The 27,366-nt window shown below is 37.0% G+C and overlaps 1 protein-coding gene across 2 annotated transcripts in view; it reads right to left on the reverse strand.

Annotated features, from left to right (window-relative positions):
• Positions 1–243: 243 nt before the first annotated feature.
• CCT6B (chaperonin containing TCP1 subunit 6B) overlaps positions 244–27,366 on the reverse strand; it is a 35,769-nt gene continuing 8,646 nt past the window's right edge. For both annotated transcript variants that reach the window (XM_049860379.1, XM_049860378.1), the window contains 10 exons: positions 26,875–26,978; positions 20,081–20,191; positions 19,778–19,937; positions 18,183–18,265; positions 17,738–17,834; positions 17,294–17,441; positions 6,360–6,493; positions 4,960–5,062; positions 2,292–2,364; positions 244–1,629 (listed from right to left, as the gene is read on the reverse strand). In XM_049860379.1, coding sequence (XP_049716336.1) covers positions 1,557–1,629; positions 2,292–2,364; positions 4,960–5,062; positions 6,360–6,493; positions 17,294–17,441; positions 17,738–17,834; positions 18,183–18,265; positions 19,778–19,937; positions 20,081–20,191; positions 26,875–26,978 — 1,086 coding nt within the window. In that variant the 3' untranslated portion in view covers positions 244–1,556. The remainder of the gene's footprint in view (positions 1,630–2,291; positions 2,365–4,959; positions 5,063–6,359; positions 6,494–17,293; positions 17,442–17,737; positions 17,835–18,182; positions 18,266–19,777; positions 19,938–20,080; positions 20,192–26,874; positions 26,979–27,366) is intronic.

The raw sequence follows: 27,366 nt of genomic DNA on the forward strand, positions 1-27,366 counted from the left end.
ACTTGATTTGTAAACTTTCACTTAAAGCGCAATAAAAATTATTTTTTAAAAAAAGGCCTGGCAATATGACTGGTATGCCTGTTTTTAAAATCTTATCCTATAGAATAGGGACAAAGACTAAAGATGGAACTTTGTTTATAATGGCAAAAAAAAAAAAAAAAGAAAAACAATTGGTTAAATAAACTGCAAGATAACCATATAATGAAATGTCATGTAGCCATAAAAATGTGATTATTAGCTTGAAAAGACGTGGACAACATATTAAGCAAAAAGATAAGCTATAAAATGATAGGCTCTCAACTGTGGCATTAAATAGTTAAAGGAATCCTCTCCTATATGTATAAACGAGCAGAAGCTCCATTAATGCAGCTGCCATATTTTAATCTCTTATCAACATCCATGGAAAGAAGTTAACAACAAAAAGTCTAATAATATTAAAAAGTACAATGGATTAATTCTAGAGCTTGGAACAAAAAATACATTGCTATAATACCTATAAGGAATGGCTGCATTCAAAGCCAAAACTAATTACTTCCCAGCTTTAGGGCCAACAATCCCACTCTTCCAAAAGAAGCCCGCCCTATTTCATCATCTATTCAGAGAGCTACCAGAGTGAGCACAGTAGCGTAAGCTGCTGATTACATACACAATAACCCCCAAAAAACCAAACCCGTTGACAGTCAATTCTGTCTCAAAGCGACCCTATAGGACAGAGTAGAACTGCCCTCTAGTGTTTCCAAGGAGCAGCTGGTGTGGTGGCTTCGAACTGCAGACCTTTTGGTTAGCAGACAAGCTCTTAACTACTATGCCACCAGGGCTCCATACATACAATAACCAAAAAAAAAAAAAAAACCAAACCCAGTGCCATCGAGTCGATTCCGACTCATAGCGACCCTATAGGACAGAGTAGAACTGCTCCATAGAGTTTCCAAGGAGCACCTGGCAGATCTGAACTGTCAACCCTTTGGTTAGCAGCCGTAGCACTTAACCACTACACCACCAGGGTTTCCTAAAAGACCCAGGTAAAATATAATAAACTATATACAAAGTAAACTGACCCAGGTACGGTAAATCAACGCAACCCAAGGCTATGCTCACAAAGTGATGCCATATTTATGAGAGAAAAGATGGTGACGGGGAGATACTGAAGGGTTTTGAGAGAGAATAAAACACTTGGTCCTGCTACATTGCTACCCTTCTGATACACTGGAAATTGACTTGGGTGCTCTAAAACCTATGTTCCAAATTTTGTTAATTAAAAGTTGCCTAAAAGGTCCAAGAATCATAATAGATTCTATCTGATGGAAACTGCAATAGTATACAATAAAGGGTGGGGAGTTAAGATTCTCAGGCAAAAATATTTCCGTTATCATTCCTTTACTTTGAAAATATTTCTTGTGTTATTGATACTTTGATAAAATATTTTTGAAACTGCTAAGACCAACAAATACAAACTGCATTTATTGTATAAAAATTAAGACTAGCTTGGGCTACATAGTGGAGTTGGTGCAAGTTGTGTTGAATCTCAGCTTCCAGAGAGTTGATTTTGCACTCAATCACCCTTTGAGAGAAGACATCCCAGCTCGCATAATTTCATCAACCAGGAGAATGTTGGTGGCAATCACCGTGCTGAGGAAAAAGGTGACAAGGTGAGTAATGCCTACCAACCCAATCTGAAGGGTGCTTTTTTCTTCAATGATGTTGGTATGAAATTTTACGAGACAAAGCTATTGTAAATACAAACATCACCTCTTGTATGATAATTTTAACTCCTTTACTGATAAGGTGGAAGCCCAATTTTATATTCCAGCAAAACTGAGCTCATTTTTGGCATACCATTTGATTTTCCCCACTATGCACGTAATGTTTCGCCCCCAACCCCCGCCAAATAAGCAGTAAAAATAACCTTTCCTATAAGTTACGATTGCAGAACTAAAATATAAAGGGGACTATAAAATGACAGAAAACCCTGGTGGTGTAGTGGTTAAGAGCGAAGGCTGCTAGCCAAAAGGTCAGCAGTTCATATCCTCCAGGTGTTCCTCAGAAATTCTATGGAGCAGTTCTACTCTGTCCAATAGGGTTGCTATGAGTCGGAATCAACTGGATGGCAACGGGTTTGGTTTTTTCGGTTTGGTAAAAAGACAAAACCTAATCTTCGTAACTAGACACATGTTTTCATACACTTTAAAATTTTTCCACTGTAGGGTGACAAAAGTAATTTTAAAAAATTAATGTTATCAATTATATCCCTAAAGGTTTTTTTTCCTCTCTTCATATTAATACAAACTTACCAAGAGTGAAGAAGTTGTTTTTTCACACAGTAATTATCCCAAATTCCTGCCTCTGCTGCTACCATTGGTTCACCTGTGAAGTAAAAACAAATTATTTGATTACTACGATCCTGACATATTCTGTTAATATTAGGTGGTATATTCTAACAATATATAAACCACCACCAAAATGACTATTTCGAGGTCACCAATGGCCTCATGCTGTTAAATCTAATGGTCGATTATCAGACTTCATCTGTCAGTAGCACTTGACATAGCTGGTCACACCCTCCCGACGACTCTTTCTTCACTTGCCTTCCAGGACATCACACTCTCCTGGTTTTCTTTCTTTTGCACTAGTAACTCCTTCTCTGTCTACTTTGCTGATTTTCTTCTTCCCTGAGTTCTTGATGTTGGGGTACCCAAAGGTTCAGTTCTAGGCTCTTCTCTCCCCTGAATACACTCACACTCCTGGTGAGCTTAGCCATTCTTCTGGATTTAAATCATCTACACTCTGAGACTCTCAAGTTTTTTTTCTCCAGCTCAGATCTCTTTCTTGAGATCCAGACTCATACATCCAACTCCCTATTTTACTTGGAAGTATACAGAAACTTCAAATTTAACTTTGCCAAAATTGAATGCTGACATCCCCCACCAGAACCTGTTCCACCCAGTGTTTTCTAGCTCAGTTAATGGCAACCCCGGCCTCCCAGATGCTCAGCTGACTCCGCTCCAGAGTAGCCAGCCAGAGTGATCCTTTTAAGCATAACTAGACCACGTCACGTCTCTGTTCAAAATCTCTCCCTATTCTACGAGTAAAAGCCCAAGTCCTTAGACTGGCCCACATGCTGGCCTGCGTGATCCAACCTTCTATTATCTCTCTCACTTCCTTCCTCCTCTTCAAAAACATCGGACTCTGGCTTTTCCCTCTCCCTAGGATACTCTTTCCCCAGATAGCCACACAGCTAACTTCCTCACTTCTTTGATTTTTTTTTTTTAATCGCTGTCTTCTCGATGAAGTCTACCCTGACCACTCTAAAATTGCAACCCTCTCCCTGTCCTCCTGTGCTATCATTCACAGTCATCCTTATGCTGCTCTTTTATTTTTTTTTTCATAGCACTTATCACGTTCTAAAATGCTAATGGTACTTATTTATTAAGCTCATTATTTACTGCCTGTCTTCTCCTACTAGAACGTAAACTAAGGACAGAGATTTTTGTCTGTTTTGTTATGTGATGCATCCCAAGAGTCAAATAAGAACATTTTCTTTTCAGAAGTTCAAGAGTAAACTAAAAAAAAAAAAGGCACCTAAATTTAAATATTAAAATCACATATACACAATGGAATACTACACAACAATAAAGAACAACAATGAATCTGTGAAGCATCTCATGACATGGATGAATCTGGAGGGCATTATGCTGAGTGAAATAAGTCAATCACAAAAGGACAAATATTGTATGAGACCACTGCTATAAAAACTCATGAAAAGGTTTACACACAAAAAGAAACAATCTTTGATAGTTACATGGGAGGGGAAAAGTGGAAGGGAAAAACACTAAATAAACAATGGTAAGTGGTAACTTTGGTGAAGGGTAAGACAGGGCACAATACTAGGGAAGCCAGCACAACTTGTTGAAGGCAAGGTCATAGAAGCGCCATCCAAAACCAAACCAAATCCATTGCCATTGAGTCAATTCTGACTCACAGCGACCCTATAGGACAGAATAGAACTGCCCTATAGAGTTTCCAAGGAGCACCTGGCGGATTCGAACTGCTGACCTTTGGTTAACCACTATGCCACCAGGGTTTCCAGAAGCTCCATAGACACACCTAAACTCTCTGAGGGACCAAATTACTGGGCTGAGGGCTGTGGGGACCACGGTCTCAGGGAACATCTAGCTTAACTGGCATAACATAGTTTATAAAGGAAATGTTCTACATCCTACATTGGTGAGTAGCATTTGGGGCCTTAAAATCTTGTGAGTGGCCATCTAAGATACTCCACTGGTCTAACCCCATCTGGAGCAAGGGAGAATGAAGAAAACTAAAGATACAAGGGAAAGATTAGTCCAAAGGACTAAGGGATCACAACTACCACAGCCTCCACCAGGCTAAGTCCAGCACAACTAGACAGTGCCCAGCTACCACCACCAACTGCTCTGACATGGATCACAATAGAGGGTCCCAGACAGAGCTAAAGAAAAATGCAGAATGAAATTCTAACTCACAAAGAAAAAACAGACTTACTGGTCTGACAGAGACTGGGGAAACCCTGAGAGTATGGCCCCCAGACACCCTTACAGCTCAGTAATGAAATCACTCTTGAGGTTCACTCTTTACCCAAAGATTAGACAGGCCCACAAAACAAATCAAAACTAAATGGGCACACCAACTCAGGGGCAAGGAGGAAAAGGCAGGAGAGGATAGGAAAGCTGGCAATGGGAAACCCAAGGTCAAGAAGGGCAGAGAGTTGACATGTCATGGCGTTGGCAACCAATGTCACTAACCAATATGTGTATTAACTGTTTAATGAGAAACTAGTTTGCTCTGTAAACCTTCACCTAAAGTACAATAAAATAAAAATATTAAAATCACCTAAACCCTCACCCTCTTATTATAATACCTGGGTCACTATATTGAAATCTCTTTCTTTATTAAGCAGCTAAATTTTCTTCGCCTTCTTACCTGTATCCAAATCTACGCCAACAAGTTGTTTTGATTCTGAATGCTCAGCCTGAACTTTTAACAGTGTTTCCTGCTGGTCAAAACCAGAATTCTGAGCAAGAACCTTTAGGAATAAAAAGAATAATAAATATTTGTGAGGAATACCCAGACACCTACACATATATACTTGAATATCAAATATGAAAAATAAGGTACTACTCGCTAGTTTTGTGAAAACACAACCATAACGTGCTAATCACAGTATTCTCGTTTTGAGGAACTTCGTTCTTAATCTAAATTAAATTATTATTTTGTCTCGCTAGTAGTTTTTGTATTTAATTAATCATTTCTCCTATACCCATCGATTCTGAGGAGGACATTAGAAAGCCCCATCCCTATCCCACTACATTAATTTCCCTGCTTGTAACAGATTTTTTAAAAACTGAGACAGAAGTAGCCCAGTATTCTTGTTTCCGCTGATCCTTCCAGCCAGACGTCCTCCAGTTGTTCCCAGACATTTTCGTATTTGCAGCACCTCTGTGCCCCTCATCTCCATGAGGAGACCCACAGCCTGTGGCAGCACAGATGAAGATACCTGTACTCCAAGCTAAGCTCATTTCCCAAGTGGTCCCAAACATGATGAGGAAAAAGATACCACCAATACGTACTGTGTTTACCAACCTGTGTCAACTACAGGATCATTTCTTAGGGAAAAAAAGATGATTGATTCACGAAGATTCCATAAATCATGGATAATCTGAATAGCAATTATCAAGGCGGAACCTTTGCTAGCATTATTAGTAACGTTTTAATTCATGGTAATAGCATATTTGAAATAGTTTTTCTGTATTCCTAAGTAGTTCACAACCAGATTAAGCAAAGAAAAGAGGAACTGTATTTCTCTGCACCGTCTGCTGCCACAAAGAAAAAATCTTGTTTCTCTCCTTTCTATAGGAATTATAATTACAATGCAAATGCAAGCTAGGGAGTGCTAAACAGCCCCAAGTCCTCATCTTTCACCATTTAAAATGACAACACTTTGGATACCACCAACAAATAAAGATCTACCTGAAAATAAATCTAATTAAATTTTAAGTTCTTAATTTTTTCATCATAATTAGTTAATCATGGACCACTTCTGAAGGAAACTTTTGGTGCTACTTTCAGGAAGCATGCTTCACCAAAGGAAGCAAGGGGGTAATCTGGCTATTTCATGAAGCTTCTGTAAGGGTTCTAAACTTTTATCACAAGTTTTCCTGTTTTTACTGTAAAATATGTTAAAAATATGTAAAAGAAAAACTGAGGGTACTCGACTAAGTACCTGTCTTTCTATTCTGCTAGCTGTTAAATGATATGGGCAATGTGTAATCAAACACCTTTATGTCTACCCAGCTGTTCTTTGGCCACTAAGATAGCTGTACCTTGGGAATAATGAGTAAGGCGTCAGCAAAAGCTTGGACTCCAAGACGAGCTCTTCCTTTTACACTGTGCTTGTATGTACCAAGAGTTTTAGCTATTGCCACTTCAACTGCACCAGCCCCTGGAACCACGCAGCCTGTCGGAGCAAGAAAAGGATTCACAAGACACATCATACAGAGAAAAAACAATTCACCATTCAAGTGTGTTCTATTATCTTGCCTGCCTCTAAAATGTATTTAAATATATACAGAAATCAAATAAGTTGCACAGCCCAGTGATTACTCAGTTGTCTTATGAAGCATCCTAAAGTTATCTGCCATGAAATAATTATGCATGGTACAGGCAACTGGTTATAAACAGTTTTATTTCATTGTTTATCCTCTGGCTAATAAGAATAGACATTTCTTCCACCTTTATCTTACTCTTTTATGGTTATGTTTAAAAGGTTATAATTGTGGTAGGTAACTGTTTATAATATCTGATTTGAAAATTTTTTAGGCCAAGATAATTAGGCCACAGTTTTGGGTATGGAATTCTTGGGACTCAATGAAGTATTTGCTTTCTATACTAGAACAGAACCCAGTCTGCAAACTGAGAAAAATTTTATTATTCTAAGGTAACTATCTGGTTAAACACACAAATTTTCACATCATGATGTGACTTTTGCACTTGTTTGTGTCGTTTTATAAAGCGTATGACTCTTCTTTGAACCAGAAAACTTACTTTGAAATTACCTGTCTTTAAAACAAAACAATACAAAAAGAATCTCTCCTTTCATAATGCTTCATTTTTTTCATTACTATCCAGTTTCTCTGCTTCCCTTCACAATATAACCACTCAGGAGTTATCTACCCACAAGGTGATCACACCGTCACCTCCCAGTCACACTTCAAAAAAAAAAAGTTCCTTGTTAAATACTGAATACATACAAAAATATTTGTAAGGTATAAGTACGAAAATATGTATAACAAATACCCATGTATCAACCACCCAGCTTAAGAAACAGAACATTACCAGTACCTTTTAAAACCTCTCTGATCCCAATCCCCTGTGAAAATACAACATATCAGAATTTGTGAGATGCTACAAAAGTGGTGCTTAAAGGGCAATCTATATCACTAAACACTTCTACTAGAAAAGAAGAAAAGTCTCAAACCAATGACCTCAGCTTCCACCTTCAGAAACTAGAAAAGGAAGAGCAAATGAAACCTGATGTAAACAGAAGAAAGGAAATAATAAACAACAGAGTGGAAGTTAATGAAATAAAAAACAGAAAAACAATAAAGAAAATCAAAAATAAATGTTGGCTCTTTGAGAACATCAATGAAATCAATAATAGCTAGACTTGCCAAGAAAAAGAACATTACTGGCCAGTATCAAAAATGAGAAAGGTGGCATCACTAAATAGTCTACGAATATTAAAAGGACAATAAGGAAATATTAAGAACAACTATATGCCAATGGGGAGCTCTGGTGGGACAGTGGTTAAGAGCTCACCTGCTGATCAAAAGGTCAGTAGTTTGAATCCACCAGCTGCTTCTTGGAAACCCTACGGGGCAGTTCTAACCTGTCCCATAGGATCCCTATGAGTCTGGAATCAACTCGACGGTTTTTTTTTTGATAAGCCAATAAATTAAAAAACTGAAATCAGGTGTTGGCAAACTTTCTGCAAAAGGTCAAAGAGTAAATATTTTAGGCTCCATGGGTCACATAATTTCTGTTGCAACTACTACTCAACTCTGACACTGTAGCACAAAAGTAGCCATAACCGACTGCCGTCAAGATGATTCTGACTCATAGCGATCCCACAGGACAGAGTAGAACTGCCTCACGGGGTTTTCAAGGAGCGCCTGGGGGATTCGAACTGCCAACCTTTTAGTTAGCAGCTGTAGCTCTTAACCACTACGCCACCAGGGTTTCTAAAACCTGTTGCCATTGAGTTGGTTCCAACTCACAGCGACCCTATAGGACAGAGTAGAACTGCCCCACAAAGTTTCCGAAGAGCACCTGGTATATTTGAACTGCCGACTCTTTGGTTAGCAGCCATAGCACTTAACCACTACACCACCAGGGTTTCAAAGTAGCCACAGACAATACATAAATGAACAGTAGTGGCTGTGTTGCCATCAAAATTCATTTACAAGAACAGGCAGCAAGCCAGCTTGAGCTTATGGGGAACAGTTTGATAACCCCTAACTTGGAAGAAATGGACAAATTCCTTGAAAAATACAACTAATAAAACCCACTCCAGAAAAATAGATAATCTGTATATCCCTATATCTATTAAAGAAATTGAATTTGTAGCTAAAAGCTTTCCAACTTCAAGAACATATGGCTTCACTGGTGAATCCTACTAAACATTTAAGGAAGAAATAATACCAATTCTACACACTTCCAGAAAACCGAAGAGGAGGAAATAATTTCCAACTCATTTTATGATGCCAGCATTATTTTGATACCAAAACCAGATAAAGGAAATTATATATAAGGAAAAAAAGTACAGACCAATATCCCTGATAGATACAGATATTCTTAACAAAATCTTAGCAAATCAAATCCAACAACATATATAAAGAATGATACCTTGTGATTAAGTAGGGTTTATTCCAACAACGTAAGGCTAGTTTGACATTTGAAAATCAATCAATGTAATTCTCCTCATTAAGAAACTAAAAATGAAAAACCATGTGGTCATCTCTATAAAAAAAAAATTTTTTTAATAGATGCAGAAAAAAGCATTTGACAAAATCCAACATCCATTCTTGATAAAAAAAAAAAAAAAAAAACTCTCAGCAAACTAGGAATAGAATTTCCTCAATCTGATAACCGGTTTCTATGAAAAACCTACAGCTAACATCATATATAATGGAGAAAGACTGAATGACATCTACCTAAGATCCATGTCTTAGTCATCTAGTGCTGCTATAACAGAAGTACCACAAGTGGATAGCTTCAACAAAGAGAAAGTCATTCTCTTACAGTCTCGTAGGCTAGAAGTCCAAATACAGGACGTCAGCTCCAGGGAAGGCTTTCTCTGTTGGCTCTGGAGGAAGATCCCTGTCATCAGTCTTCTCCTGGACTAAGAGCTTCTCTGCGCAGGAACTTCAGGTCCAAAGGATGTGCTCTGCTCCCAGCACTACTTTCTTGGTGGTATGAAGTCCCCACTGCCTTCTTGCTTCCCTTTCCTTTTGTCTCTTGTAAAATAAAAGGTGGTGCAGGCCACACTCCAGGGAAACTCCCTTTACACTGGATGGGGGCGGGGAGGCTTAGTAAGGGTGTTACAATTCCACCCTTTAATATAAAATTACAATCACAAAATGGAGGACAACCACACAATACTGGGAATCATGGCCTAACCTAGTTGACAGATATTTTTGTGGGGGGAGTCAATTCAATCGACAATCAGGAACACAGTAAAGATGTCCACTCTCATCATTTCTATTAAACACTGTACTAGAGGTTCTAGTCCGTGAAACAATGCTGAAAAAAGAAATAAGAGACACCCAGATTGGAAGGAAAGAACTAAAACTATCTTTTATTGGATGATTTATGTAAACAATCTAATCAAATCTACAAGAAAACTACTAGAATAAGTGAGGGTAGCCAATTCAAGATCAATATGTACAAAAATCAACCATATTTCCATATATTAGCAACAATCAGAAATTGAAATTTTAAAAATACCATGTACAAGAGCATCAAAATATATGAAATCCTTTGGAATAAATCTGAAAAAAAGATGTACAGGATTCGTACACTGAAAACTACAAAATCTTGCTGAGATAAATTAAAGATGGCCCAAATAAACAAAGATATACACCATGTTCATGAGTTAGAACACTCAATAACAGATGTCAGCTCTCCCCCCAAAAATCTATAGATTCAATACAATTCCAATCAAAATCCTGGCAGACTTTTTTGGTAGAGATTAACAAAATGATTCTAAAATTTATAAGGGAATACAAAAAAAAACTTAGAATAACCAAAATAATTTGAACAAAATGGGAGGATTAACACTACCGAATCTCAAGAAAACGGAAACCCTGATGGCGTAGTGGTTCAGTGCTACGGCTGCTAACCAAAGGGTTGACAGTTCGAATCCACCAGGAGCTCCTTGGAAACTCTATGGGGAAGTTCTACTCTGTCCTATAGGGTCGCTATGAGTCGGAATCGACTTGACGGCACTGGGTTTGGTTCATTTTTTTTTTTTTTTTAAATATCTCTAGAAACCCTGGTGGTGTAGTGGTTAAGAGCTCCAGTGCTAACCAAAACGTCAGCGGTTCAAATCCACCAGGCGCTCCTTGGAAACCCTATGGGGCAGTTCTACGCTGTCCTATAGGGTCCATATGAGTTGGGATCAACTATATGGCAACAGTTTTTTTTTTTTTTTAATCTCAAGACTTATTATAAAGGAAAGAAGTCAAGACAGTATGGTATTCATATAGAGATAGAAAAACAGATCAACACAACAGAAGAATCTAGAAATAGACCCACACATATATGGACAACTAATTTGTGACAAAGATGCAAAGGCAAGTCAGTGATTAAAGGACAGTCTTTTCAACAAATGGGGCTGGAACGATTTGATACCTAAGTAAAAAAATACACACACACACATACACGAGAGTAAGTCAAAAGTATTGCTACAAAGAAGTTTCCTGAATAAACTGCATGCTTCGAAGGTCAGCGGAGCAAGGGCGGGGGTTTGGGGACTATGGCTTCAGGGGACATCTAAGTCAATTGGCAAAATAAATTCTATTAAGAAAACATCCTGCATTCCACTTTAAAGTGTGGCATCTGGGGTCTTAAACATTAACAAGTGGCCATCTAAGATGCATCAATGAGTCTCAACCCACCTGGATCAAAGGAGAATGAAGAACGCCAGGGTCACAAGGTAATTATGATCCCAGGAGACAGAAAGGGCTACATGAACTAGAAACTACATCATCCTGAGACCAGAAGAACTAGATGGTGCCCAGCCACAACCGATGACTGCCCTGACAGGAAGCACAACAGAGAACCCCTGAGGGAGCAGGAGAACAGTGGGATGCAGACCCCAAATTCTCATAAAAAGACCAGACTGAATGGTCTGAGACTAGAAGGACCCTGGCAGTCGTGGTCCCCAAACCTTCTGTTGGCCCAGGACAGGAACCATTCTCGAAGCCAACTCGTCAGACATGGATTGGACTGGACAATGGGTTGGAGAGAGATGCTGATGAGGAGTGAGCTACTTGCATCAGGTGGACACTTGAGACTATGTTGGCATCTCCTGTCTGGAGGAGAAATGGGGGGCTAGAGGGGGTTAGAAACTGGCAAAATGGTCACGAAAGGAGAGACTGGAAGGAGGGAGTGGGCTGACTCATTAGGGGGAGAGTGAGTATGTAGTAAGGTGCATGTAAGTTTAGATGTGAGAGACTGACTTGATTTGTAAACTTTCACTTAAAGCACAATAAAAATTATTTTTTTAAAAAAGTATTGCTACTAAATCATAGAAACCTTTATTAAACAAAAATACTAAAATGTGAAGCTATTGTTTCTCACCATATCCTCCATCGAGGTCTATATACTTCTGAAGGTGGTGTTTCCATGAAGAATTCTGCAGTCTTCGATTTACACCACGTCAAAACAGCAGTTTTGGCATCCTTGAGGGACTCAAATCGTGTTCCTTTTAAATGTTGAGTTTCAGGAACAAAAAGAAGTCTGAAGAGGTAAGATCAGGCCTTACGGTAGATAGGGTAAGGTTTCCCAGCAATATTCTCGTTAAGACAGGCCTTGCTACCCTCGAAGAATGAGCAGGTGCATTGTCGTGGTGGAAAAAACTCCTCAGCTCAACTTCCCTGGCCTTTTTCTCACCAGTGCAGTTTTCAATTTCTTAAAGCTTCTTCATAATAAGCCCCCATGATCTTCCTATGTCCTTCAAAAAAATCTATGAAGATTAGCCCTTTGGAATACCAAAAAACAGTCGCCATAACCTTCTGAGTGGTCTTCCCTCTCTTGATTCACCTTTGAGGCCTTCTCGATCTTCCTTAAAACGCTTGATCCATCTAAAAACTGTTGTTTTATGTGGGCAGCATTCCCATAAACTTGTTGCAAAGCTTCAATGATTTGGAAAGATGTCCACTTGAGTTTTATAAAAAATTTTATATTAGCCCTATCCTCAAAATCGTTTTTTTCCGTGGCACAAAAAGTATCCTTTTTTTTTTAAGGCACCCTAACCTAACACAAGTGTTTTACTGAGAGAACTTGTGTGCAACCATCCACTGATCACAGAGACATGTCTGAACATGTTTTGTTTGGAATAAACCTGTGCATGTATGAACTGGAACCCTAGTAGCAATACTTTTTGGCTTACCCTTGTATATATGAACTTGGATCCATACCTTGCACTATATGTAAAAATTAACTTAAAGTGAATAATAAACCTAACATAAAACTCTAAAACAGCTAGAAAAAAACATAGGTGAAAATCTTCACGAACCTGGAGTAGGCAAAAATTTCTTAGATACCACACCAAATGCACGATGCATAGGATGGAAAAAACTGATAAAATTAGATTCATCGAAATTAAGAACACCCCTTCAAAAGACACTGCTAAGAGAATAGAGGCAAGCCACAGAGATGAAAAGTATTTGCAGATCATCTATCTGAAAAAGTGCTTGTATCCAGAATATACAAAGAACTCTCAAACTCAACAATAAGAAAACAACCCAATTTGAAAACACAGGCAAAATACTTGAAGCTTCACCAAAGAGGTATGGATAGCAAATAAGCTCATGATATGACGTTCAACATCAATGATCATTAAGAAAATGCACATTAAAACCACAGTTTTTAATTTTTAATGCAAATTAAAACCAGTTTCTTTGTTTTCATTTTAGAATGGCTAAAATTTAAAAAATTGACCATAGCAAGAATCGGTGAAGATGCAGAAACAGCCCCAACTCTTCAACATTGCTCTAAACCAAACCAAACCTGTTGCCACCAGTCAATTCTGACTCATAGCGACAGAGCAGAACTGCCCCACAGAGTTTCCAAGGAGCAGCTGGTAGGTTTGAACTGCCGACTTTTTGGTTAGCAGCCGAGATCTTTACCACCGTGCTACCAGGGCTCCAAACACTGCTCTAGGGAATATAAAAGGGTGCTTTGTAAAACTGTCAGTTTCTTAAAAAGTTAAGCATATACCTACCATAGCCAGTGCATTTCCCAAGAGAAATGAAAGTGTATGTCCATACAAAGACTTGTACACAAATGTTCACAGCAGCTTTATTTGTAATAGCCAGAAAATCTGAAACAATCTAAATGTCTACCAACAGGTGAAGAGATAAACAAATTATAGTGTATCAATACAATGGAATACTATTTGGCCATATAACGGAATTAGCTACTGTTATATGCGATAACACGTAGAAATCTCAAAATAATGAGGCTGAGTAAAAGACAGACAAAAAAAATGAGTATATTCCATTCATATAAAGCTCTAGAAAATGCAAACTAACCAATAGTGACAGAAAGCAGGCCAGTGTTTGCCTGGGGATAAGGTGATACTATTAGAGGGAGGAGGAAAGGATTACAAAGAGGAATCGAGGAGACTTTGGGATGACAGATATCTTTATTGCCTTCATTGAGGTGATGGTTTCATGGATGTACACTTTAAAAATGAGCATTTCATTATATGTCAACTATACCTCAATGACGATGTGTTTTAAAAAAAAACCTAAGTGGATGAAGTGATAAAAAATAGTAGTCCATCCATTTTTCTATGTATTCTAAATTCTAAATATCAGGTTGAACTACCAAAGTCTTTGTATCCATAATATATATAATGTATGTACACTCTTGAAAAAAAAATGCTGCCAGATTTTATCGTGGCAACAAAAAGTACGCAGTGACTGTCTTGGTATGCTAGTGCTGCTGTGACAGAAATACCACAAGTGGATGGCTTTAATAAAGAGAAGTTTATTCTCTCACAGTCTAGTAGGCTACAAGTCTGAATTCAGGGCACTGGCTCCAGGGGAAGCCTTTCTCTCTCTGTTGGCTCTGGAGGAAGGTCCTTGTCATCAGTCTTTCCTTGGTCTGGGAGCTTCTCAGCACAGGAATCTCAGGTCCAAAAGACAAGCTCTGCTCCCAGCACAGCTTTTTGGTGGTATGAGGTCCCCCTGTCTCTCTGCTGGCTTCTTTTATATCTCGAAAGAGACTGGCTTAAGACACTATCTAATCTTGTAATCTAATCCATCTCATTACATCATAGTGATAGGATTTATAACACACGGAGAAATCACATCAGATGAAAAAATGGTAGACAATCATACATTACTGGGAATCATGACCTAGCCAAGTTGATATATTTTTTGAGGGCACAACTCAATCCATGACAGTGGCTCTTATATAAAGCCCCATATTATTTCCACTTAAAAAAAAAAAAGTTGCCATCGAGTCGATTCCGACCCATAGCGGCCCTATAGGACAGAGTAGAACTGCCCCATAGAGTTTTCAAGGAACGCCTGGTGGACTCAAACTGCCAACCTTTTGGTTAGCAGCTGTAGCACTTAACCACTATGCCAGCAGGGTCTCCTATCTCCACTTAGGAACCTAGATATTTTCTCTTTTCAATAATGCAACCTACATAACTAATTGTGTCTCTTTATATTCTAGCCACTTAAATATTTATAGTGACTATTATGTTTGTTATATTTATATTTTTTCCCTAGGTTCTAATTTTCCACTTCAACTTTTATTTTACCACTATTTCACCTCTATGTTTTTGCTTATTAGACAAACCTGACCCCTTGTTTATAGAATTTATTATCCTTTTTTTTAATTGAGATATACTCCTCATACCATAAAATTTACCCTTTTAAAACGTACTTGTCAGTGGTTTTTCGTATATTCTCAAGGCTGTTCAACCATCACTACTACCTGAGTCCAAAACACTTTCATCACCCCAAAAAGAAACACTTACCTATTAGCAATCACTCCCTGTCCCCACCCCCAGCCCCTGGCAACCACTGATCTATTTTTTGTCTGTACGGATTTGCCTATTCTGAGCATTTTGTATAAATGAAATCATACGGTAAGTGGCTTTTCGTGTCTGGGTTTTTTCAAATAGCATAATGTTTTCAAGGTTCCATCCATGTTCTACAGTGCCAGCAGTTTTACCTACCATTGTTTTTGCATCATTAGTGAAAATGTCAACATAGTGTAAAAACTGCATTATTATTAACATTGTGAAAATAGTTTTGACCTCACAGACTCCCTGAAGTCATATATGTATCAATCTCTATAAGCATGTATCAATACTTGTAGGGACTGATAGATATAATACTGTATTTTATGGGTATACCACATTTTGCTTATCCATTCATCAGCTAATGGAAATTTGGGTTTCCACTTTTTTTTCTTTTAATAATATTTTATGTGTTTTTGGTGAAAGTTTACACAGCAAATTAGGTTCCCATTTAATATTTAATACCCTATTCAGCAACAATGGTTACATTTTTCACAATGTGTCTACAATTTCATTATTTCCGTTCTGGTTGTTCTGTTTCCATTAATCTAGCTTGCCTGCCCCTGCCCCCCCCCCCGCCCCGCCTCAGCTTCACATCTTTGATTTACTGTAAATGTTAACTGTTTGGTCTCATGTAGATGATTTTTTAAAGAAGCATAGTACTCACGGGTTATATTGTTCATTTTATGAGCCAATCTGTTATTTAGCTGAAAGGTGACCTCCAGGTGTGATTTTAGTACAAAGTTTAAACGGTATCTCAGAACCATAGTTTTGGGGGTGCCTCCAGTCCCTACCAGTCCAGTAAGTCTGGGCTTTTTTGAGAATTTGAGTTTTGTTCTACATTTTACTCCCGTTCTATCCAGAACAATCTATTGTGTCCCTGATCAGAACGATCAGTAGTGGTAGCTGGCCACCGTCTAGTTCTTCTGGTCTCAGGATAGATGAGGCCAAGGTTCATGTAAGCTATTAGCCCTGTAGACTAGTTTCTTCTTTGGTTTCCTTCCTTCTTTTTCGCTCCAGATGGATAGCGGCCAATAGTTGTACCTTAGAAGGCCACTTGCAGGTTTTTAAGACCTCAAGCGCTACTCACCAAACTAGGATGTACAACGTAAAGTTTATTAACTATGTTATGCCAATGACTGAGTTGTCCCATTTGACTAGGGTTGTTTCTACTTTTTGATTATTGACAATAATGCTGCTATGAATAGTAGTGTACAAGTTTTTGTATGGACATATGTTTTCAGCTCTCTTGTGTATGTATATACAAGAGTGGAATTGCTGGGTCATGTGGTAACTCTATGTTTAACTTTTTGAGGAACTGCCAAACTGTTTTCCGAGACTACCATACCATTTTACATTCCCACCAGCAATGTACAAGGGGTTACTATTTCTCCACATCTTTGCCATCCTAGTGGTTGTGAAATGCTATCTCTTTGTGGTTTTGATGTGCATTTCCCTAATGACTACAGATGCTGAACATCTCTTCATGTGCTTATTATTCTATTTTAAATATGTGTATGTCTATTGAATTATCTACCCCAACTCCTCTTAGAAGGAATGTGTTTATAAGTTATCAACAAATAATAAAATCTTATATATTCTTTCCTTATCTTTCTTAAAATTACATGGCACTGAAGTCATGTGATGAGTTTTAGCTGATTTTACTTCATCTTTGGAAGTTTTAAAAATAAATATCTAAAAATGACACTATAGTATTATTTTTTAATTTCATAGACATCAGTTAACTAAAAGGGCAGCAAACTATTAAGAATATTCCAAAGGATAGACCTCACAATCCAAACTACAAATTATCCAAAGTGATGTCAGAGAATAATAATCACTCATATCTTTTAAACTATCATACATACCATGATAGATTATTACTAATTAGAAAATACAGGAGGTTCATATCCATCACAAAAGAAAGCTTACCATCTTCAATTGCATTTTTGACAGCCCGAAGTCCATCTCTTATGGCATTCTTGATTTGTGTGAGAGTATGTTTATTAGGTCCCTTAACCAACAAGGTGACAGAGCGAGGGTTAACACAGTCCTCAATAAAAGTAAACTTTTCTTCACCCTAAAGGATAATATGAGATGCTGTAACTTTAATATTTAATATAATTATGAAATCAAGACTAAGTTTATAATATTAGAATCCAATCTTCATGTGAATTTTTCTTATTAAGCATAACTAAAGATACATTAAATGCAGTTAAGTTATATACAAATTCTTAACAAACATTTAAGTAAATAAATTGCAAAATCTGTAGATTATTCAGACTTCAAAATACAAAAGCTGAATGAAAACGGTCAGTGTTTAAAATTAAAAGGTTTAATGTTCACTTTATAACCACTGCTCACAGAAATACTCACTAATGTATACTCATATACAAGACCAGCATGTCCCAAGCAATCTGCAGTGAGATCTTCAAAAGAATTCACAGCCACTCCACCACAAGCCAGAGACAGTCTGAAATTACAATAATGTCACTATAGCTTTGGTTATGGAAAACATAAAGACTAACTTCTTAAAAATGGAAAGATATCTGACTCAGAAGACAGCATTGTCACAGTGTTTTTAAAATCTGATTCATGAAAATAAAAACCATCCTTGTACCTCAACAAAGTTCTGAGTTTGGTTAACAACCTTGATTTTTGACAGTTCAATTATTTACTGACATTAAGAACAATATTTGGACTTTATACACCACTATTTTGCTCCATATTGTTTATATATAAGCTAAAAGGAATATACATGGGATAATCTCAATTTAGTCTGTCAAAAAAACTTAGGATACATAATTATTTGCAAACTTACCTTTCCATATTTCTCCTTTTTGCTCTGCGAAGAGCTACTATGCCATGTTTTGCAAGAGCATCTAAGGAAAGCGGATCAATTCCCTACAATCAAATTAGCATGAAAGTTACATGCATGTTTTAGGCAAGCAGCTCTCAAACTTTTTGGTCTCAGCATCACTTTACACTCTTAAAAATTATTAAGAATCCCCCAAGTGCTTCTGCTTATGTGAGCTGCATCTATCAATATTTATTATATTATAAATTAAAACTGAGAAATTTCAAAAATGCTTATTAATCCATTTAAAACAGTAATAATTCCATTTCATATTAACATAAATATTTTTAAAATTTGTTCAAAAACAAAACATAATGAGAACACTGGCACTGGTTTATATTTTTACATATTAAGACACACCTGTCTTAATAGAAGATAGCTTAATTCTCATACCTGCTTCTGCAGTCAATTGGCTGTGATACATTATTTTGGTTAAAACATATGAAGAATATCTGGCCTCACAGATACATGCATTAGAAAAGGAAATTATTTTAATAGACTTTCAGATAAATGTGGGTATTCTTCTTTGATACTATACCAAAACTCAACAAGTGGTAGTATCTTAATGGTTAGTTTCAATGCGGAATATGAAACCATATCAATAACTTTTCATACTCTCTTACATTAAAGTCCATTAGTGTGTCTTGCACTTTGGGAGTGGATTATTTATCTGTGTATGGTTTCTATGAAATAATGCATTTGTTTAGTCATTTGGAAAATACTGATTCACAGAGTCAGGCAGAGCTTCCAAATGTTGACACAGTTCATGGTTATACGGTATCAAAAAAGATAATCACATTTGTTAATACCACCACTGATATTATTGGAAGTTTTTGAAGTACTGGGAAGCTATAAAGCTCATAGTAGCAGATATGAGTTTTCCAAAATACTAATTTTCATTTGAAAGCTCAAATATTATAATTGGCAATAAATTATGTCAGTTATTTTCCTTGAAGTGACAGAATCTCTCCATTTTTTAAAAAAAAATCTACCAAACACCCAAGTCTAAATAACCATAGTTTTTCTGTCAGTCATTCTTTCAAGTAAAAATGGAGTTCCATGAACAAAGTGGCTAGTTTAGCTTGCAACTCAAACAACCACACCAGAGCTTTCCTTCAATACAACCATCATATTTTGGTATGCAGCAAAAGTGCTTTGTGCATATTTCATATTGTGTTACACACAATGATAAAAGGATGCATATTTAACAAAATTTTAATAAAATTAATACTTCTTACTGCTTTATCAAGACATTCTTAAATGAAACTTTTTTTTTTAACTCCAAGTGTCTAGTGGTGTGGCAGTAAAGAATGCAGTAACTACCAGTACAGCTGGGTATCACTGGTTTGATCTGTTCCAAGGCACCAGCAGTTCTACCCACCATTGCTTTTACACCATCAGTACAAATGCCAACACAGTGAAAAGGGCATTACTGTTAATATTACAAAAATTATTTTGACCTCACAGACTCCCTGAGAAGGTCTTAGGAGTCTAAGACTGTACTTTGAGAAACACTGAAGAACACTTACAAATAATTAAAATCTAAACTTTTTTCTCACCTTCTGATTAATGACAATAAATCCTTTGTTGGAATGACCACAGACTTTCTCTTTCAGGTCTATTATTTTTTGCACTCTATCTTCAATAAATTTTCTTTCAGCTTTTACTAACTTCTCTTTCTCTTCCGCAGTCTTATAAAAGAAACTAGAATTCACCTCTCTAAAGGATTAATAAAAACAAGCTAGTAAAGGCAGGAGGAACAGGTAGATGGAGTCTACATCAAACACTTGGGAGGGAGATTAAAAGAACACTTTTAGAAAAAAATATCGCACAAAATTATAAAGAGAAACTGGCATACGTACGTTTTTTCATATTCTAGTGATACATTGCAAGTAAGGATAAATGCATCTTCTACACGCTTCTTCATATCTGGATGACGGACACCATGATCCAAAACTAATCCTCTGATCAATCTATTAAAAATATGTAGTGTTTCTTACTTTGAATATACACTCTAAAACTTTGTATAAAATTAGAATTGTACTCCTAAAGTTGTAACAAAACTGCCAGGGCACATATTGTTTCCTTGCACCAACTTTTAAACCTAATGCATAATTAATAAAATTAGGAAGGAGAACCTACTTTAACACAGCATGATTGTGAAGTCACAATAAAATGTCAACCCAGAATTATTCTCTTAAGTTACGAGGCCCAAACATAGGACAGAGCTGACCAAGTAATGAAAGATAGGCACACAATGGGTTTCTTAGGAACATCTGTTCAAAATAATTATAGGGACTAGGTAAAAACTGTTAGCCTAAATGTCCAACAATGGGTCACTGCTCAGTAAATAACGACTCAGCTATCTGACGGTCATGAACTGTGTGATAACATGGAAAAATATTTACAGTGGCAGCTGATAAGCACAGAATGGCAAATTGCATATAAAGCATGATTATAGGTATTCTTTTTCAAAAATAAGCACCTTGGCATTTAAAGGGAAAGAAGGGAAGGAAACTGAGGGTGCAGTTACGAGCGGGTGGTAGGAATAGAGGGGATTTTTTTTCTTTTTCTTTCTCCCCATTTTCTAAATGTTCTTCCAAGACTGAATGTTTTTATAACTTTATAAAATTCATATAAGCAAATTTACACCCGTTGCTGTGGATTCTATTTGAACTCGTGGTGGTTCTATGTGTTACACAATAGAATGGTGGAACACACAGGATTTTCTTGGCTGTCATCGTTATGGAAGCAGTTCACCAGGATTTTCCTCCTCAGAGCCCCTGTGCGGGCTCAAACCCCAACCTTTAGGTTAGCAGCCGATCACAAACCACCATGCTACCCAGGCTCCTATAAACACATTTAAGGAATCTTATTTCTACTTAGGAATCTTTTATAACCAATATTTGTTTTACATTAAAGTGAAGAAATAATTTTTTTTAAATAGCTGAACATAGTAACAAAGTTTTCAAAATTTTAATCTAACTAGATTATGCCAACTCCTAGTTGAATGTGAAGCTATTTTATTTAGGAAGAAACAAACTCTATGCTCAATATTCTTCACTCTTCAAGCCTGTAACACCTCTTCCATCCTCCTAACTCTCAGCAAAGGACCTTGCTTCTTTAAGAAAACAGAAACACTGTCCCATCTCTGTACCCACCAATCCACCTGACTTGAACCTGAACCGCCTATTACTACGGATGAGCTGTCTATGCTCATATCTGTTAACTCTCTCCACTCATGTACTGAACTCCATTTTCCCTCTCTGCTCCTGCATTGTCCCTTATTCCGTGTCAATTCTTCCTGCCTACAAGAGCATTCTCATCAGCATACAAAGTTGCTGTAATAATTCCCGTATTTAAAAACAAAGAATTCTTTTCTCCCAATCCCATTCCCATATTCCCTTCTAGATACTGCCCCATTTCTCTAGTTTTATAGCTCCCTTTTATACTTAAGTTTCTCTGATTTTGTCTACATTTGCTTTCCCACTTCCTCCCTTCCCATTCTCTCTTGCAAAGCCCACCTTCAATCTGACTTTCATCCCCACCTCTTTACAGGCTCTCATTAAAAGCCAATATAAAAATTAAGGTTTTCCAAGTCTAATGGTCAATTTTCAGTTCAGAACAACTTACTCAAATTATCAGCAGCATATGACTTAGTTGATCATTCTCTCCTTGAAACGTTTTCCTTTCTTGGCTTCTGGGGAACTACCTGCACTTGGTTTTCCTCTTACCTCACTGACCACCTCTTCTCAGTCTCCTTTGTTAAATTCTTATGTTCTCAAACTCTGAACATTACAGTTCCCATAACTCAAACCTTAAACTTCTTCTTTATCTATATTAACTTCCCAGATGATCTCATTAACACTTTAAATGTCATCTGTACACTGATGGGAGCCCTGGAGGCGTGGTGGTTAAGAGCTCAGCTGCTAATCAAAAGGTCAGCAATCTGATTTCACCACTTCTTGGAAACCAAATGGGGCGGCTCTACTCGGTCCTATAGGGTCGCTATGAGTTGGAATTGACTCAGTGGCAAAGGGTTTTTTGTTTGTTCATTCGTTTGTATGTTTGTTTTTGGCTTTATACACTTATGACTCCCAAACATATACTTCAGCCCAGACTCTACTCTGAACTCCAGGCACCTCTATCTACCTCTCTACGCACTATCCCACGGGATGTCTAATAGGCATCTCAAACATAACATGCCCAAAGCTGAACTCTTGATTTATTTCCCCAGACCTGCTCCTCCCAGCCTTCTCCATCCTAAGAAATGGTACTTCCACTTTTTCAGCTGCTCGTGCAAAAAATCCAGGATACATCCTGACTCCTCTGTTTCTGTAACACTCTACATTAAACCATCAACAAATCCAATTGCCCCTTCCTTCTAAGCATACCCTGATCTAAACCATTTTCATCTCTCACCTCTAACACATTCCTAACCAGTCTCCTGCTTCTGCCTTTGCTAGCCCCTCTCCCACCTCTCCACCTGTTCTACAGCCTATTTTCCATATAACAATCACGAGATTCTTCAGAAACAGAGATCAAGAACTAGCTACCCTCAGCAATGACAGGTTAGGTTATCTGGACCAACTGTCCTACTAAATATAAATGCTGGGTTAAAAACAAAAAAATCTTAAAAACAATAAAGAGCTACAAGATAGTAAAAATGAAACATAAAAGTAACACAGGAACCCTAAGAAGTAAAGAACTACAGGCACTTTTCTCCTGAAGTCATTTGACAATCCAGGCAAACCTGAACTTTGGTTTCAATGACGTTCCAACGCAAGGGGACAGAATTAAAAACCCAGGGTTCGTTCACATTGGAGAGTCTAATAAGAGACCTTCTTTACGTTAAGCTGGGATCCCAAAGGCTACATGCTTAAGGTATAACCCAAAAGGATGAACCACAAGTAACCAGCCCTCACACAGTCTTACAGTCAGAACTCACATCAACCGGATAGTAAAAAAAAAAACCCTCAAGCTGTGTATTTAATTTAAAATAATCCCTGAGCTCATTGCAGCCGGAAATTCAAATCCTTTCTCCAGAAAGATAGCTTCATCCTAGGTCTCAAATTATTTCAACAAATACTTTTTCAAGCACAATGAATGGCACACATGGAAATCAAGCCTGATGGGTGAGTGCCAGCAAAAAAAAAACAATAGACTCTATAGGGGATCAAATTTGACAACACCAACTTGAAAGATGAGATAGAAATCTTTGAAGGCAGTGAGTTTATGCTAATGGGGAAGGAACAACTCAGAAAAGAAGGGTAAGAATGGTTATGCAACTCCAAGAATGCAAACAATGTCACTGAATTGTACATGTAGAAACTCTTGAATTGGTGTATGTTTTGCTGACTATATTCTCAACAACAACAAAAGAAAAAAATTGACACCAGAAACAGACAAACCAAAAGTTTAGATACTGTAATTATCCGACATGAGCTACATGTTAAAGAAATAAAAGGCAAGTTTGAAAAGATCTGCAGGGGAAAGGACACCATAAAAAGTGACACGGCAGATTCACAAAAGAACCAAATACAGCTTTTATAAATCAATAAAGACATATACACACATCATTAAAATTTCAAGGAAAATAACAGAAATACATCCATATATTTTACAAAAGATTTGCAGTAGAATGTTTATAGCAGCACTATTTGAGGGCCAAAAACTAAAAACTACCTAAACCCCCATCAATAGAATGAATGAATAAATAAATAATGGTATATTAACACAAGAAAATGCTAAACAGCAATGAGAATGAATTATCTAATACATGCAACAGTATGGTTGAATCTCACAAACAATACTTAAGAAAAGAAGTCAGACACAAAAGAGTACCTACTGTATAATTCCATTTAGAAAAGTATAAAAACAGGTAACATTAATCTCTGCTGTAGAAATTCAGGTTACTCTGGGGGAATAATGCTTGAAAGGGGCACATGAGGGGCATTTAAGGTACTGGTAATGTTCTGTATCTTGTACGAGGACTGGTTACATAAACGTACTGTGAAAATTCATTGAGCTGTACCCTTATAATAGGTGCAGTTTTCAGTGTTTATTATACCCTCATTAAATAGGCTTTTTTTTTTTTTTTTAATTAAGAGACTGGTTTAGTAGATTTGACATTGTTTAAGAGAGAATTCATGAACAGCAAAATAGGGCAATAGAAATTATTCATGATGTCATACAAAAGGGAAAAAGACAGAAAGGGAACAAGACACAGAAGACAAGAGTAAAAACATCAAGCGTACGTTTAACAGAAGGAGGAGAAGTGAGACGATGCGACAGAAACAGTGTTTAAAGAGACAATACCAGAAGATGGAAATTTTCCAGAACCACGTGAAAAAACATCATTCACTGATTCGAGAAGCTCAGCAAATCCCAAGTGGGATAAATAAAAAGAAATCCACACCTAGCCACGTCATAATAAAAGTATAGACTACCAAAGACAAAGAGAAAATCTTAAAACCACTAAGGCAAATAAAGAAATGTTACCTCTAAAGGAAGCCTGAGATGACATCTTCAATGAGCTGAAAGAAACTAACCGCCAACCTAGTATTCTATACACAGTGGAAGATACCGAAGAATGAAGAGGAAATAAAGGCATTTTCTGGCAAGCAAAGAGAAATGATGGCTACTTCAACATGGTACAAAATTTCAATGCACCAAGAAAATACAATACTTTAAAAAATTGTATGCAGCTCATAACATAGCCCCAAAGTTTGTAAATCAAAGCTGTTATAAATAAATAAGTCCACAATCATACTGAAAGATATTACCACATCTCTCTCAGTAATTGATGGAAAAAGCAGTCAAAACATCGATAAGGAAACAGAAGGTCTGAAAAATAGGATTAATAGACTTGATCCCTTGATCCAAGTGGACATAATATAAAATTATACCTAACAACTGCAGCATTTTTTTCAAGTACATAAAACATTTACAAAAACTGAATACACATGAAGCCATAAAGAAGTCTCGACAAATTTCAAAGGAGTAAAATCTCACACAGCATATTCTTTGACCATAATGTAATTAAACCAGGAAAGAATAATAACTGAAAATTTCCCATGTATTTTGAAATTAAGAAACACATTTCAAATAAAAATTAGAAGATATCTTAAACTGAATAAAACTACTTACCAGAACTTGAGAGATGCCGCTAAACAGTACTTTAAGGACAATTTAAGGCCTTAAATGCTGTATCATGAAATCAGATGGCTGAAAATTAATGAGCTAAGTAGCCATTGCAAAAAAAAATAAAAAAGTCCCCCCAAAATCCCCAAAAGAAATTTAATAATAAAGAGAAGAACACTACCAAACAAAAAACAAACATACAAACCTCTGGCAAAACTTATCAAAACAAAAACAGAGAAGGTACAAATAGTAGCAGGGAAAGGGGGGATATCATTACAAATCCTGCAAACATTAAAAATATAAGAGAATGTTTATGAACACGTTATGCCAAAAATTTTGGCAATTTAGGCAAAATGGACAAATTCCTGGAAAAATATTACTTACCAAAATGACTCAAAAATAAGTAGAAAACCTAACTAGTCCTATAAGCATTAAAGAAAATTGCTTAAGTAATCAAAAATCTTCACACAAACAACCCAATTTCCTCAAAAGAATAGGAAGGAAAAAACACTAAAAGGAAGAGGGAACCTACGGATTGACAGAGACTTAAGAGACATATCAACTAAATGCAATGTGTAGACTGTGTTTAGATCCTGATTCGAACAAAACTAACAACAACAACAAAATTATGAGACGATGGTTGAAACTGGAATACTTATTGTATATGTGATGCTATGAAATAATTATTAATTTTTAGATGGGATAATGTCTTGTGGATATGTTAGGTAAAAAAGAAGGTCTGATATTTCATAGACCTGAAGTATTTATAGGAGAAATATGATGTCTGGATTTGCTTCAAAATAATCTAGGTCTGGCAGCAGGGTGGGGTAGGGGAAAAAAGGAAGAGGTTTAGATGAAATAAAATTGACCATATATTGAAAACTGATGAACATGGGTGACAGATACATGAAGGTTCACTATTTTATTCTACTTTTATATATCTTTGGAGTATTCCATAATAAAAAGTTTAAACAAAGCGAAATCCAAAATCAACAAGGTGCTACATATTCTGGGCCCTCTTACATCTTGACCTCGTCTCCTACAACTTTTTCCTCTTACTGTGCTCCTGGTACACTTTCAGGGTCTTTTCAACTGTTACTCCCTCTGCTTAGAACACTCTTCTTCCAGACATTCACATGGATAGCTCCCTCATTTCTTCGGAGACCTCCTTAGCTTTCTAATTTCTCATTAGAGTGGCCTTCCCTAACCACTATAAAATCACTCATGCTCACACTCTATCTCTCTAGCCTCCTCACAGCATTTACCATCATTTATTTGTTTGTTTTCCATCTCTCTCTCCCCATTAGAAACGTAAGCTCCTTGGGGAAACAGTTTTGTTTACTCTTCATTCCCTGCACCAAGAACAGTCCCTGGCTCATGGTAAGTACCCAATCAATACATGCTGAATGCAATAAATGTCGATGGAGGTTGAATGAAAGTAATTAATGAAGGAATATCTGAAAATAACCAAATATTCCAAAATCTAGATATTTTTAAATTTTATGTAATTTACGTTGTATCTGTTTCTGATTTATGCTTCATCTCCATGATTTCTACCATGAAGAGGTCAATAGGGTAACCCGGTCTTCTCACAGCCAAAACAGAATCCACCACAGCCTGAAAGAGAAGTGAATGAGAAGAGTAAATTATTCCGGCTACTAAACTACTGGCCCAAGTAATCCATCACCAGACTAAGCAGTAAAGGGCTTCAGGCTCCAAAAAACCGTATACTATTCTACAAAACATAGGGCAAGGAAAAAATTGCTGCTTTGTTATGGACACTAATGATGATCAATGGCAATGGATACTTTAGAGGCAATAGGAACTTCAGACATCATCAGATCCAACCCCTTTATTTTATAGATAAGTAAACTGAGATACAATTTTAAGGGCTTAAAACAAGGTTTAACAGCTAGGAGCAGAGCCAGGACTAGAATTGAGGTCTTTTAAACTGGCAACCCACTGCTCTTTATACTACAACAACACTATTCAAACTGTTCCACCA

Source organism: Elephas maximus, chromosome 19, assembly GCF_024166365.1.
Source record: "Elephas maximus indicus isolate mEleMax1 chromosome 19, mEleMax1 primary haplotype, whole genome shotgun sequence".
NCBI classification, from domain to species: domain Eukaryota; kingdom Metazoa; phylum Chordata; class Mammalia; order Proboscidea; family Elephantidae; genus Elephas; species Elephas maximus.